Source organism: Penicillium verrucosum (assembly GCF_028828655.1).
Source record: "Penicillium verrucosum strain IBT 35672 chromosome Unknown utg000002l_segment0_segment0, whole genome shotgun sequence".
Taxonomy (NCBI): Eukaryota; Fungi; Ascomycota; class Eurotiomycetes; order Eurotiales; family Aspergillaceae; genus Penicillium; species Penicillium verrucosum.
The window spans coordinates 1,733,200-1,746,538 of NW_026643211.1; the positions used below are offsets into that span (position 1 = coordinate 1,733,200).

Genomic DNA, 13,339 nt, shown 5'->3' on the forward strand with positions numbered 1-13,339 from the left:
ATGTACCCTGTACATAATAGACAGATGTACTCCGTATAGTCGCGGAGAAATGGAGAGAATGGAGAGACTAGAGAGAGAAAGGATATAAAAGACAGTCCGGGAACTTCCTATGTAACGTCATGGCCATAAATCCACCGCTCGTGATTGGAGCGCCTATGGCATCGGGAACTCTCGAAATCGACTCATAACTTCCAAGGTTCTCCCCAAGTTCTACATGACAACTTTTATTCTCTCTCTATACAGGTGAACCATCTGTGTCGAACAATGTCGAACAACCGTCCATTCCTCTCCAACTTCCTGGCCGCTTTCCGCGCCCAGTCAACCTACAAACCCACCACCCAGCAAGTCAGCACTACAACCTCAACCATCTCCTCCGCCCAGATCTCCCAGAGCGCCCGCACCATCGCCACAAAAGCAGCGAACTCCGCTCAAGGCGCTTCAGCGTCATCATCCGCATCCGCCGGAGCCCATCACACTCACCACAATCACAACCACAACCACCATAACCATAACCACCACACCCACACATCCTCTCCCACCTCCTCGGTAACTACAGCACCTGCCGGTCCAGTCCAAGGCCCAAGTCCGGCCCCTTCACACCACTACCACCACGATCAACCATCTCTCCCCTCTACACCACCATCATCCACTTCAACACCCATTCCGATCAACCACACTGCAGATCGCCAGCGCCGCGGGAGTGACTCTTCCAGTGGCTCAGGCGGGTTCCGCGATGCCATCGGTCCTGAGAAGTGGTATATTGGTGGAAGAACACCGGCTGGTGAAGAGCGCTTTTATCGGCTCGGGATGGTTACGAAGGGTGGGGGAAGGCTTGGCGGGAGTGGGCGGGTGGGGAGTATTGATCAGTTGAGTCTTTGAGATGTAAGAATGCGGGGAATCGGATCTTGGGAGAGAGGGTTTATGGGTTTGGGATCTGGGGTTTGGCGTTTGGTTTGATTTTCGGTCTGGTATTGATGCTGTTCTGGGTTGACGGTTGACTGACTCGGGCGTTGGCCCCCATCCTGGAAATGCAATCGGATGCTCGATCGGATGGTTATCCGACCCTCCTCAATCACGAGTTTTATGTGTATTTCCTTTTTCTTTTGTCTTTTCTCGCCCCCGTTCTATAGGTCTGTTGATAATGGCGCGGCATTACTGGGCGTCCTGGGACGGTGTTCTTCTCTTTCTTCCCCTTTTTTTCATTTCTTCCCTGCGTTCTCGGATATCTGTCTAGGTCTGGAATCTGGATTTGGGGAATGATATCTATCAGGTTTCAACTGGGGATCTTGGTTTCTTACTGGTGATTTTGCTGGTACAAAAGGAGCCCAAAAAAGACATACATCTTACACACTATTCTACATGACTTACGATCTGCGTGGGAATGGGGGCGTCTGTTCAGTCTCTCGTTTAAATTTTCTCTCCCCTCTCTCCTCTATCTCTTTTGTCCTGTCTCTCTTCGACACTTGCAGGTTGATGGTCAAAACATGCTTTTTCGAGGTCAACATCACTAGTTAGTTATCATCAATATCACATGTTTGAATATTGTTACTCGGGATCGGCATCCTCCTGTAGACTGCATGCATATGCACGATTAGGTATTGACCTCTGTCAAGTAAAAGGTGAGATTTGTATATCTACTTGAGCAACTAGCTACATATAGTCCCTCACAGCCCCTGCTGATAACACAATGCAACATACCTCCAGTCCTAGGCAAGGCGTTAACCTTCACCTAATGAACAACCTCTTTCTCAGGAACCAGACTCTTCAGCAACTCAAAAGCCTTCTTGTCGGCCTCAGCATCCCCATCCCCAAACGCCGGCATAATCAGCCCCCCGTTAACGAAGCAGAAGTTAACGGGCGCCTCCTCTCTAGTAAGGTCTCCCTGGATGCAGGTCAGATCTGGCTCAACAACATCATGAACCTCAAAACGTCGCACACGCATCAGTATATCTTTCCAAGACCTCCCAATGCACCTCCTCCGCCTTCTCGTGTGGACGACAAACAACAACAACCCCGGCCTCACAAACCTCGCCCCAGCATCAACATGCACATCGGTAATATCAAGCCAAACCCGACCAACTGATCCTCATAAAAAAGCAGACCACAATATTAAAATAGATTACTAGTGATACCCAGAAAATCCTGCGCTGTAAAAACAATATCTCCCTCCCCTGCCACCGCTACCGGTGCTCGATCATACACCGCAGCAAATGGTAGTGTAAGCTAGGCACTAGTCACACTCTTAGCGGTAACTGCGACCTCGTGATCACAGTACGGTTGCTAGGAAACTGCTTGTTGTTGGCTCGGACCTCATCGGAAGAGTTGTATACCCACCATAAGGCGTCTTTTCGACGCTGGGACAACGATCCGGATAGTCCGGTTTCAATAGTCAGGGTTGGCCAGCCAGGAGAGAGCTCAGGGGTAGGCGGGCGGCGGAGATGGGGGAAGGAATCCTTGGTCTGCTTGTTTGCCTTTGTTTATAGTGGGCTTGTACGTTGTTGCCACCTATTTCTGTTCGCCATGGAAATGATTCCCATGTACGGAGTATATAAGTGAAAGATCCATGAACCTGGTAAACTCATCTGTGACGGGATCGTGTTCAAAGGAAGGGATTATCGATTATCTTCAGGAGTCCGGTACTCCATTTCCATGAGAATCTGTCTGTAGTTGACACCCGTTAAGCAATTGTGGTCTTCATCGAGTCTTCGTATAGCTGTTTGGAATATTCCAAGAATCACAAGCCACTTTTTCCGACTTCGATTGAAGTGAGTCCGCGAGAATTTTGGCACAGGTGTGTAGTAGTTTGAAACAGGAGAAGTAATGTAAAACATATCCATCTGGAAGATCACTCATTAAAGAAGATGGATCATGAGTGCAAGGGACGGGTCTGTAGAGCCATCAGTTTGTATTAGAGACTATTGCTACGGTACTTGAGGAAAATTGGTTGAATGAAGAGGAGGATATGTTTAAGGAAACAAAAAATAGGAAAGGTACAGACTCTGGAGTTCTGGGTGTTGAGTTTCATTCATCATGGGTAGTCAATACGAACTGAGATATAGAAGCAAGGAAGTGGGAGAAGGAATCAAGACGCAGTTCATCGAGGAGAGACAGGATACTACCTAGTTACCTACATGTATGATGGTAGGGCAGCAGGTAGAACTGATACTTCCAAAAGAAAAGATGCTGCCTAACTGCGTAACCCTCATTCAACTCATTAAAGCCCTTTCCTCCTCATTTTCTCCCAACCACAACATCGGCAATGCAGTGAGCGCTACCAAGACCCCCAAAGTCCCTGTCATCGCTCCCCACCCGAAACGATATTCAACAAACCCACCCCAAAGCGGTCCAAAGAACACCCCCGCAAATTGACACATGCTTTGCAGTCCGAACCCCTGAGCCACAGCACCCTTGGGTCCGAGTATACCCGGACTCTTGAGTTCCATCGCTGTGAGCGCGCGCTGCGTCTCAACGTACATAGCTGGTGCGCAGGCGTGGATGAAAATCCCGTTAAGGAAGAGCAATACTACTAATAAAGCGATCTGTTCATTCGACTTGGTGTGAACGAACCGGAGACAAATGAGGGTGGGCGAGAGAGAAACAAAACACCCGAAGGCTACGAAGCGGGCACCGAACTTGTCGGTGAAGCCGCCAAACAGCGGCTCGAAGAAGGCCGGGACAGCCATTGGGAGGAAGATTAGTCCCATGCCGAGGGCGTTCCAGCCAAATGTCGTTTCGACGAAGATGGGGAGTGTCTTGATATGATTAGCCAGTTATCCATGTTAAAGACGCCGAGCCTGGTACATACCGCATCAAAAGCAGAAAGCAAGAGTCCCTGGGCGAGAAGTGCCCATGAAGAGATCAACACTCTGCGCTGCTTGAGCATCCGGAAGATAACGAATCCCTTTCTTCTCTGGGTGACCTGTGGTTCACGCGAACCGACAGAGGGAATACGCTCCGCCGTCTCTAGGACCGATTCCATGTCTCCATTCGATTCTCCAGTCCACTGAGCAGCGACCTTCTTCTCGATCAAAACCAGCCGCATAACCATGTCAAGTGCGAGAATAGGATACGCAAACCAGAACACGGCGTTGTATCCACCAGAGTTATACACCACCCCTCCGAGGAACGGACCCAGTAAGAAGCCCGAGGCAATGGCAGAGCCAAGATACCCTATCGTTTGACCGAGATTCTCCTGGTCCACAGCATCGCCGATGAGAGCGAATGCCGCCACCACTACTAAAGCGCCTGCAATTCCTTGGAGTACACGAGCCGCAACAAATGCGGCGATGGAATGTGCCAGCTGTAAGATCAGCATGCAGCCGGTTAATACGACCAGGGAACCAATGAAGGGCAGTCGACGTGTGCGTCCGCGGTCGACCAGGTATCCGAATACGGGACACATCAACAGAGCCGTGCCTGCTTCGGACATGAGAAGGACGCTGACCCAATATTCTCCTGTTTGAAGGTTAGTGTGCGAGATGATTTGTGATGGGAATCTGTTAGTAGGAGTAGGAACAGGACATACGGTGTTCAAATTCGATCCCGGCTCGGGTTACGAGGGCTGTTGGCATTACGGGGACTATCTGTTGTTCGTTGATTCTGTATCCAGTTCACATTCTGGAAGTGAGCTTTTGCTTACCATGGCATATAGGAGGAACTCCTTATTCCAGTTGAGTCTCGGTCAGTTGCGGATTTATAAGACGAGGCAACTAGGCTCTCACGTACCGTGAAGGTGGACATCCAGACTGCACCGATGATAAAACCGGTCGAGGAACGAAACTTCAATAGCCAGGGGGCACGCTTTCCCCCTGACTCTCTCTTGAGGTTCGATAGATCACTCATGGTCATTGTTATCTGGAAACAGGACGAGTGGCTTTTGCGAAGTGAGAACAAAGAAGTACCTCGAATGACGAGTATAAGCCCCGACTAATATGAGGTTCGACTAATTGGAAATGCAGTCCAAGCCGAAAGTATTAGAAAAACAACCCCAATAATTTTAGTTGGTAAATACCACACACATAACAGGCGAGTGAAGACTCTTTGTTGAACAAAGAAGCACCAAGAAACCCGTCAGCCCAGCTTTGACCGAGAATCGGATATCCTTCGCCCGCCTTCTACTGATAGACATTTGATCCAATAGCAAGATATGATGGAGGATTGATAATGCTTGGAAGTGTGCACTACATATAGGATTCGTCAGATCAACGTTGCAGACATACCACCACTGCCCAGATTCTGTTGCGCATTGGCACCAACCACACCCTCCGATTCGACAATTGCAATCTAAGCCGGAGATCGGGCGTGCTTGGCATTTGTTTCAATGATGCACTCTGTTGAATTATGGATTATTTCTTTGGTCAAAAAAGAGAAATCCAATCTGCTATCTGGATCTGACATACATCTTACATACTGTGATTTTGGGGGTATGAGTCTTGGGGATTGTTCCCAGCTGCAATTTGGACGGGTATTTTGGGGTTCGGTATGCACAGATGGATAGAGAGAGACTGGCACATAGTTAAATATATCTTGGTTATTCCCTGCTTAAAGATGAAACTCTGCTTTGGTCGCTGGAGCAGCGCTGTCGGCAGCTTGCCTGGGCACATGATAAGTCTCGGGTAATATCGTCACCGACATAGAGGCAAACCAACTTCAGCATAACAATCGTCGTTGACCGCTAGATTGGTCAGTATGTTTGACGTTTGCACATGCTGTGACAGGATGCGTAGCCCACGCATTTTCCCTATGCGGTACGTAGGTATTCTCCTGTGCTCTGTGGGTATTGAGGCTCTTCGATTACTGAGTCTCAGCGAAGATGTCAGCGTTATCTGGGCGTTCTGAACCCGAAATATGCATCCTGATGGGGAATTGTGTTCGTTGTTGGGGGTTATTCGGAAAGATATACTGCGTTCCGTAGGCCTCATAGATACCCGATTTGCGCTAGAAACATGCCCAGTGGTATACACCACGGAGGATATAGATATAACCTACTGCGGACGATGGAAAGTAGGATACCCTTAAAGCCTTAAAGCCTTGACCCCGACGTACTCTCCGTAGAAAGTACGCAAATGAACCAGGGAGAACAAAAAAGCCATAACATCTCGTCATCAAGGCGAGTCAACGTACAGACCTTGACATCTTTCTCCCCGCATTGTACTACCAGCGACGAGGTCACTGCGCACGCCTACTATGACAGTTGTCAGCACAGAGCATATCATGTCAGCGCCGAGTGTTTATTGCCAGGACTTCCACGTCTTTCATGGCTCGCAGCTCGCAGCTCGCCGGGAGTCCGCAGTGGAGGTCTCCGGGCTGATTGGCATTGTAGTACTGAGCGGGATTTGAAATATAATAATCGAGGGGTTTGCAGTTGATGTTTGTAGAGTCGGAGATCGGAGGTCGGAAATTCGGGGGTTGGTGGAATGTGAAAATGATCTCCACTGTATTTGCACTCGGCTCATGTCCCGAAAGTCTGGGGAAAATGAGATTGTATTCCTCTCTTTCTTTCTTTTCTGTATGGTGATGATGATGATAGGCTGAGAATGTCAATGCCATGCCATACATAAAGAAAGAAAGAAAGAAAAGAAGCTGTCTACTTGCCAACTGATAAGATCGGGATTTGGGGGAGAGCGGCCACTCGCGACCAGAGCGGCCATCGGAGGTGCCCGATGATCTTGAGATCAGCCAATTCACTACTCCGGACATTCCAGAATAAATACTCGTTTAAGCTGCTGGATAATACTATTTTGCATCTATTATTTTACTCTTCAGCATTTTCTACTCCTTCTTCTCTTCTATATTCCAACATCATCATTCCCAATTCAACATGAGCGCATTAGCAGCCGCCCGATATGGTAAGGACAATGTCCGCGTGTGTAAGGTACACCGCGATGAAAAGACCGGTATCCAGACTGTCGTGGAAATGACCGTCTGTGTTCTTCTGGAGGGCGATATTGAAACCTCGTAAGTCCAGCGATAAGTCCAGCGACAAGTCCAGCAACATTTCTCATCTCCAAAAGCTAAACCCAAGGTCTCCACAGTTACACCAAAGCCGACAACAGCGTCGTTGTCGCAACCGACTCGATCAAGAACACCATTTTCATTACAGCCAAGCAGAACCCCGTAGACCCACCGGAGCTGTTTGGCTCAATCCTGGGCACACACTTCATCGAGAAGTACAGTCATATCCACGCGGCGCACGTCAATATCGTGACCCACCGCTGGGTGCGCCTGGACATTGACGGCAAGCCGCACCCGCACTCGTTTATCAAGCCCGGTTCCGAGACTCGCAATGTGCAAGTCGACGTTATCGAGGGCAAGGGTATCGAGATCAACTCTTCTATCAAGGGTCTGACCGTGCTGAAGAGCACCGGTTCCCAGTTCTGGGGTTTCGTCCGCGACGAATACACTACCCTCAAGGAGACCTGGGATCGTCTCCTCAGCACCGATGTTGCGGCGAACTGGCAATGGCGCCTCTTCACTGGCCTCGCGGATGTTAAGATGCACTCGGAGAAGTTCAATGCTGCTTGGGAGGCGGCCCGCGCTATTACCCTCAAGACCTTTGCTGAGGATAACAGTGCCTCCGTCCAAGCTACAATGTACAAGATGGGAGAGCAGATTCTTGCTGCTGTACCTCTGCTGGATACTGTTGGGTATGCGCTGCCTAATATTCACTTCTTTGAAGTTGGTATGTTTGACCTTCTCCCCCATAACCCTTTTGGATTCGGGCTAATCTCCCGCTTTTAGATCTCAGCTGGCACAAGGGTATCAAGAACACCGGCAAGGATGCCGAGGTGTACGCTCCCCAATCCAACCCCAATGGTCTCATCAAGTGCACCGTTGGTCGCGCGGGCCAAAAGGCTAAGCTGTAAATGCTCTTTAGAGGATTGTCGGCGAGCTCCGACATGGACGCTAGCTTGTTTTTTTTTTCTCTTTCTCTCTCTCTCTTGTACATATATCCATTTCCTATACCTCTGGGATCAGACTCCCTATATATTGAATCCAATCCAGTACACCTCTTCCCATGCAGCATTATAGACAAGATAGAGAAGCATTGTATAGTACGTGGTATTGTGATTGTATGTGCTATAAGTACATTTCAAAAGAACCGCAGGCTCGAAAGTTAAAGTCCGAGGCCAAGTCAACGGAGTAGATAATCAAAAGCAATATCCCAAATGGACTCCACACCCATGCGCTTTTGCAGTAGGATCATAACATCGCAGGAGAATAGAATACAGGCAGACACAGACCCGGTTTAGGTCGGTGTTGTAAAATGACGAAAGAAGGAGAGATGAAAAACGATGCTTTATGCGCTTGGCTTGTCGGCGGCTTCTTTGAATGCTTCCTGCACTTCGGGTAGATTTCCGATCACCGATTGGTTGCCGAATTTGACGATATTCTCCTTGTAAGGGTGGGCGACACCTTCGAAAGCTACGCGATATTGGGTTAGACTGGGTTCAAAGCATGAATAAAGTAGATGGGCTGAATGGATAGGGTCCATGCTCTTCAAATATGAACCCGTGTAAATCTCCATCAAGTAATTCATCCAAGGAGCGGGAGCGCAACAACCACGCAACTTACTCTTCAATCGAGCGAGGCGGGAATCCTTAAGTCGGTTCTTGGGCAGCATGCCCCTAACAGCGCGGCGGAGGACTTCACCACCACCCCATTTGGCGAACATCTGATCCATCGTCATGCTCTTCAAGCTACCGGGCCGCGTCGTGTGCGTGTAGTACTTCTTCTGGAATCGCTTCTTTCCTGTTGTCTTGAGATCATGACACCCCACAACCACCACGTAGTCGCCACAGTCTGTTGAGGGGTCGTAGATAGGCTTGTTCTTGCCCATCAAAACGAGGGCGATCGACGAGGCGAGGCGGCCGAGGGATCGTTCATCGGCGCCGGCGTCGACATAGTGCCATGTGCGCGAGTAGGCGAGACGGGTCTGATGAGTCAATTATTAGAATTGGGTTGTTTGCTTGAACGCAGGACGTGCGCGGTTGGCCCGGAAGGCTCCGCTTTGAAGCTATTTACCTTGCCAACGAGTTGCGACATCTTGTTGACGCGGCGGAGGGGAGTGTAGATGCCGGGGTGAGGGGCAATTAGACAATTAACGAAAGGTGGAGAAGTTCGATTGAAGATCCCGGCAACAAAAACAGACTCAGCGCCGTAGTATTTGAGATAATGATGATCTCGGCGTTCTCTGTATTGCTTGTAGCCTCTAACCCGCCCCCGACTGAAGTTCTCCGGGTCATGTGACCAAGCCCTAAGTCTCGTGCTACGCTAGTCCCAATTCAGAATTAGCGCCGCACACTAAGCGAAACCCGCACGGAAGGGCAAATCACTGTGTATGGGAATTCAAGTGACTCTTTTTCCATCTCCCTCGACAACACACTCCCTCCCCCACGACAATCCACCATGGCTTCCGTCCCGAGTGTGCAATGCTTCGGCAAGAAGAAGACGGGTAAGCTCTCTTTTTTTCGACCCGAGATCACTATGAATGAACCCGTGCGCTGACATGTTTAATTTTCAATAGCCACCGCTGTCGCCCACTGCAAGGTATGATGAACGCCTATACCCCCTCGGTCCCAATACGTTGTTTCGAAATATCTGGAAGGAAGACAGCCGGAAAGGAATTGTGCACGAAGTGACGAACTGGATTGAATTTTGGAAGGATATACGAAACAACATGTTGCGCGATCATCGGGGTCATATACACATTGGATTGGACAACATGCTGAGACTTTTTACAGCAAGGCAAGGGCCTCGTCAAGGTTAACGGCCAGCCCCTCTCCCTGGTCCAGCCCGAGATCCTCCGTTTCAAGGTACGCACAATTCATTCGGTCCACCAATTGCCGCGCGCCACAAAAGAAGGGATTCGCCCGAATCGCAAGCGACAATGGCAATGAGAAAACGTCTACGAAATCGGTTTCTGACAATTCACGCTCGAATTTTTAGGTCTACGAGCCCCTCCTCATCGTCGGCGTTGACAAGTTCGCCGGTGTCGACATCCGTGTCCGCGTTACCGGTGGTGGTCACACCTCGCAGGTCTACGCCATCCGTCAGGCTATCGCCAAGTCCATTGTCGCCTACTACCAGAAGTACGTCGATGAGCACTCCAAGAACCAGCTGAAGCAGGCTCTTGCTCAGTACGACCGCACACTCCTGGTTGCCGACAACCGCCGTGCCGAGCCCAAGAAGTTCGGTGGTCGCGGTGCCCGCTCCCGCTACCAGAAGTCCTACCGTTAAATTTTTCTTTCTCACTTGTTACGCGGCGAAAGGGAAAAGAAAAGTTTACGGCAACGGGGAAGTGGAATATGTCTGTCTTCATATGTTTTTTCTATCACGACTTATTTCCATGACTTCTTGGTGGACTGGGGACTTGGGAGGATTCGGGGATGTTCGAGCGGTTTTTGTTCGGTTTAACCGCTCTTACATGAGATCAGAGGACCGGGCTAGAGGAATTTGGGAAAATGACCTCTGGTTGTTGTTCCGGTGCCTTGTTGATATGTTTTTCACTGGCGCTGTCCTGCACGGCTGGAAAAAATACCTAGCATAGCCAGGAAAATCTACTCAAATGATACTGGGTTTCATCTTGTTCACATCTTTTGTTTTTTGGATTCTTTGGGGTTATTTTAGCTATGGTGTTCTAACATTGGTCTCACTTTTTCCCAGATTTATGTTCTCCATACGCCAAACTTGGGGTAGGTATATGTGCTAGAAGTAAACCACCGAGGTACTCACCCCTCGTTCTCACATGCTTGGACCACATCTAGGATTTATGATCTTTTATGGATCTATATATAGCGAACTCAGCCGGGACATTTGGCCATCTGTCACTCGAATATACCGCCAAACATCGGTCCAATTGGATAATAGTTCAATTTCTTGTCATAGCCAGATGCTTTCGGCGACATGAACCCTTACATACAGGACAGAGGAATTGTTAACACTTGCAGCAAGTACTGCAGCTCTGTTTCCACATTTCCAGCAACAGCTCTCGGAGTGCTCCCAACGTTTCTAATAACTCTTCGTCGTATCTCTCGTCTCAAAACAGCCCGGGACTAGTAATCAGTCAGATATTGCATTGTATTATCATTGATACCCTTAGGCAGGGAACCTACCATTTCATCTTCAGTGCATAAGTGAACCATCAATGTAGACCAATTGCAATGTTTCTCTCGGCCACCCCTCGCTTCCTCCTGCGTCACAAGTTCTTTATTTCCTCCTCGGGGTAGCATTCGATAGGGAAGTATGGGATCGGGATCGGCGCAACGTTGTTATTTGTAAGTTGAGAGGGTGGTCTATAGATATATATCCACTTGCAAGTCCTAGTTATGAGACTCAACCGTTAGCGAAGTTCAACTGCATGGCCGATATTTTTATCCATAGGGATCAAATATCAAAAGTATCAGGGAATTGCCAACGTACCTTTCTCAATCAACGGTTGTCGAGGCCTCGTGTTCATCTTGTATCTGACCATGTTCTTCATGCAAATGCGTAGGTACTCAATTGAGCAATTCAACAGTCATCATGTATGAGTTTCGAGGCTTGCCCACTGGATATGGTTTCATACACTCGGAGTGAGTTCATCTAAATCATAATTAGCAATCACAAAAATGCAGGGGAATGGGAAGCTTGTCTTTGTTTGCTCCTCTCAATCAACGGTGTGGCATAGTCGTGTTCTCATCGAGATGTAGGACTCCACTGGAGTCAAAATATAGCGAAGTTGTAGATGCATATATCGAGAGATCAACTGTTTGTAGTGGAAACCTTGTTTTGCTCCTATCAGATTTTTTTCCTTTTTTCATCTCATTGGAGGCTATACCAATGCATAGCCTCCTTGGATGTAGTACAGGTTCATATATTGATATCATCACTTAGGAGTCTTGCAAGATCTTTATACCTGTGATAAATTTTCACCAAAAAAGAATAAAAAATTGGAGGGATGGGGAAACTTTCCTTTCTTTGATCATCTCAATCAACAGTGAATGAATCATAGCCGTGTTCTCGTCGAGATGTAGAGCTCCGCTGGAGGCAAAATATGTCGAAGTTGTAGGTGTACCTAGATATTGTTTTGCTCCTATCAGATATTCTTTTTCTCTTTCGTTGGAGGCTATACAAATGCATAGCCTCCTCGGATGTAGTAACTTATTGATCATCACTTAGGAGCAGATTAACCTTTCTCAAAAAAGAAAAATTTGTAGGTAAGACTTGCCTTTATTTGTCTCGATCACGACTGAAGTATATCCGTCCAGGTACGATCCTGGGAAGTTTCGTCTAAAAGGTCATAGTCAATGATCAGAGCATAGTCAATGGTCAGAGGAATAGAAAATTTACCTCTCCTTTTGTCTCGGCCATCCAACATGCGCTTCGATCGATCATATCATGATCCAGCATATTGAGGGCGTACCTCCATGAGCCTCGGGCTCCTCGCATCAGGTAGGTATACTTTCTCTATTCGTGGATATTGCCAAAGCAACTCCCTAAAATAGAGCAAGCATAAACCATCATCTGCGAGCTTTCGGGCTTGTCCATCAATATGCTATGACCACTGCACGACGGTATCGAATCGGGGGAGCGGACCTACATAGATAATTGGAAAAGTCAGCGATATAATCAAGTCAACCATGTAACATGTTAATTGGGGCAATGTATTCTCTTCCTGGCCTCGCATCAGATGTTCTTTTCATAATTGGCCCGCATGGCCCGTGTAGACTCGGGTTTGTGTAGATTTAGATATCATCATCTTGGCGCTTCAATTGTTCATAGGTGATCAAAGACGGTGTAAAGTCATACCTGAATGGAAAATTGGAAATCTAAAGTATTTTGGCACGATTAGCAAAAAAGCTCCGATATCAACATGAGGGAAACTGGGTCATACGTTGAGGATGTCGGTCTTTGGTCCCATGTCAGCCAGCGAGCTGATATCGACACATGGGTTGGGATCAAACAAGTAAAGTAGGGTTGCGAACGGTTTGGTCTCAATCGGACATAGCCTAAGGGCCAGTCGAAACCGTAGATGTTCAAGTTCTTATTGCGAGCTTTCAAATATCCTAGATAACTATTAGTCTGTAGAGCTTTGAAGTGTTGGCATCGAGCCATGTAGTAAGTTCAAATGAGCTGTATTATCAGTCGAGGAAACAAGATATCTCATTTCGCCTTGCATCAAATGTTTTCCAAACCTATTACTGAGACCATTGGCTCCGATCGTCCACGGTTACTCGAAGTATGGTATCTTCTCGTCGTAAAATGTGCTTTCTGTGGTACCGAATACCAATCGTGCTTGTTGGTGTGGGGAGGAGGGTCATATGGAAACCTATAATATGTTAGCGGGAGCTTCCAGGAT

At 48.1% G+C, this 13,339-nt stretch overlaps 8 protein-coding genes across 8 annotated transcripts; 4 read left to right on the forward strand and 4 right to left on the reverse strand.

The window, feature by feature from the left end:
• Positions 1-264: 264 nt before the first annotated feature.
• Positions 265-879, forward strand: N7516_006282 (uncharacterized protein; the record flags this gene model as incomplete). The annotated part of the gene is made up of 1 exon (XM_057219002.1): positions 265-879. The coding sequence occupies one exon, from the start codon at positions 265-267 to the stop codon at positions 877-879; it is 615 nt and encodes a 204-aa protein (XP_057073093.1).
• Positions 880-1,687: 808 nt separating this feature from the next.
• N7516_006283 (uncharacterized protein) lies at positions 1,688-2,083 on the forward strand (the record flags this gene model as incomplete). Its single annotated transcript, XM_057219003.1, has 1 exon — positions 1,688-2,083. One exon carries the CDS (start codon positions 1,688-1,690, stop codon positions 2,081-2,083), a length of 396 nt encoding a protein of 131 aa, XP_057073094.1.
• Positions 2,084-2,109: 26 nt separating this feature from the next.
• Positions 2,110-2,565, reverse strand: N7516_006284 (uncharacterized protein; the record flags this gene model as incomplete). Its single annotated transcript, XM_057219004.1, is given in 3 exon segments — positions 2,110-2,223; positions 2,241-2,471; positions 2,542-2,565. The coding sequence occupies 3 exon segments, from the start codon at positions 2,563-2,565 to the stop codon at positions 2,110-2,112; spliced, it is 369 nt and encodes a 122-aa protein (XP_057073095.1).
• A 641-nt stretch (positions 2,566-3,206) lies between these two features.
• N7516_006285 (MFS transporter) lies at positions 3,207-4,848 on the reverse strand (the record flags this gene model as incomplete). The annotated part of the gene is made up of 5 exons (XM_057219005.1): positions 3,207-3,752; positions 3,806-4,455; positions 4,526-4,583; positions 4,640-4,660; positions 4,726-4,848. The coding sequence occupies 5 exons, from the start codon at positions 4,846-4,848 to the stop codon at positions 3,207-3,209; spliced, it is 1,398 nt and encodes a 465-aa protein (XP_057073096.1).
• A 1,972-nt stretch (positions 4,849-6,820) lies between these two features.
• N7516_006286 (urate oxidase) lies at positions 6,821-7,865 on the forward strand (the record flags this gene model as incomplete). The annotated part of the gene is made up of 3 exons (XM_057219006.1): positions 6,821-6,957; positions 7,035-7,681; positions 7,741-7,865. 3 exons carry the CDS (start codon positions 6,821-6,823, stop codon positions 7,863-7,865), a joined length of 909 nt encoding a protein of 302 aa, XP_057073097.1.
• Positions 7,866-8,299: 434 nt separating this feature from the next.
• Positions 8,300-9,045, reverse strand: N7516_006287 (mitochondrial 54S ribosomal protein uL13m; the record flags this gene model as incomplete). The annotated part of the gene is made up of 3 exons (XM_057219007.1): positions 8,300-8,424; positions 8,575-8,935; positions 9,025-9,045. The coding sequence occupies 3 exons, from the start codon at positions 9,043-9,045 to the stop codon at positions 8,300-8,302; spliced, it is 507 nt and encodes a 168-aa protein (XP_057073098.1).
• Positions 9,046-9,342: 297 nt separating this feature from the next.
• On the forward strand, positions 9,343-10,594 carry N7516_006288 (40S ribosomal protein uS9). Its single transcript, XM_057219008.1, has 4 exons — positions 9,343-9,454; positions 9,527-9,549; positions 9,744-9,815; positions 9,949-10,594. The coding sequence occupies exons 1-4, from the start codon at positions 9,409-9,411 to the stop codon at positions 10,237-10,239; spliced, it is 432 nt and encodes a 143-aa protein (XP_057073099.1). The 5' UTR covers positions 9,343-9,408; the 3' UTR covers positions 10,240-10,594.
• A 2,131-nt stretch (positions 10,595-12,725) lies between these two features.
• Positions 12,726-13,095, reverse strand: N7516_006289 (uncharacterized protein; the record flags this gene model as incomplete). The annotated part of the gene is made up of 2 exons (XM_057219009.1): positions 12,726-12,789; positions 12,875-13,095. 2 exons carry the CDS (start codon positions 13,093-13,095, stop codon positions 12,726-12,728), a joined length of 285 nt encoding a protein of 94 aa, XP_057073100.1.
• Positions 13,096-13,339: the final 244 nt, after the last annotated feature.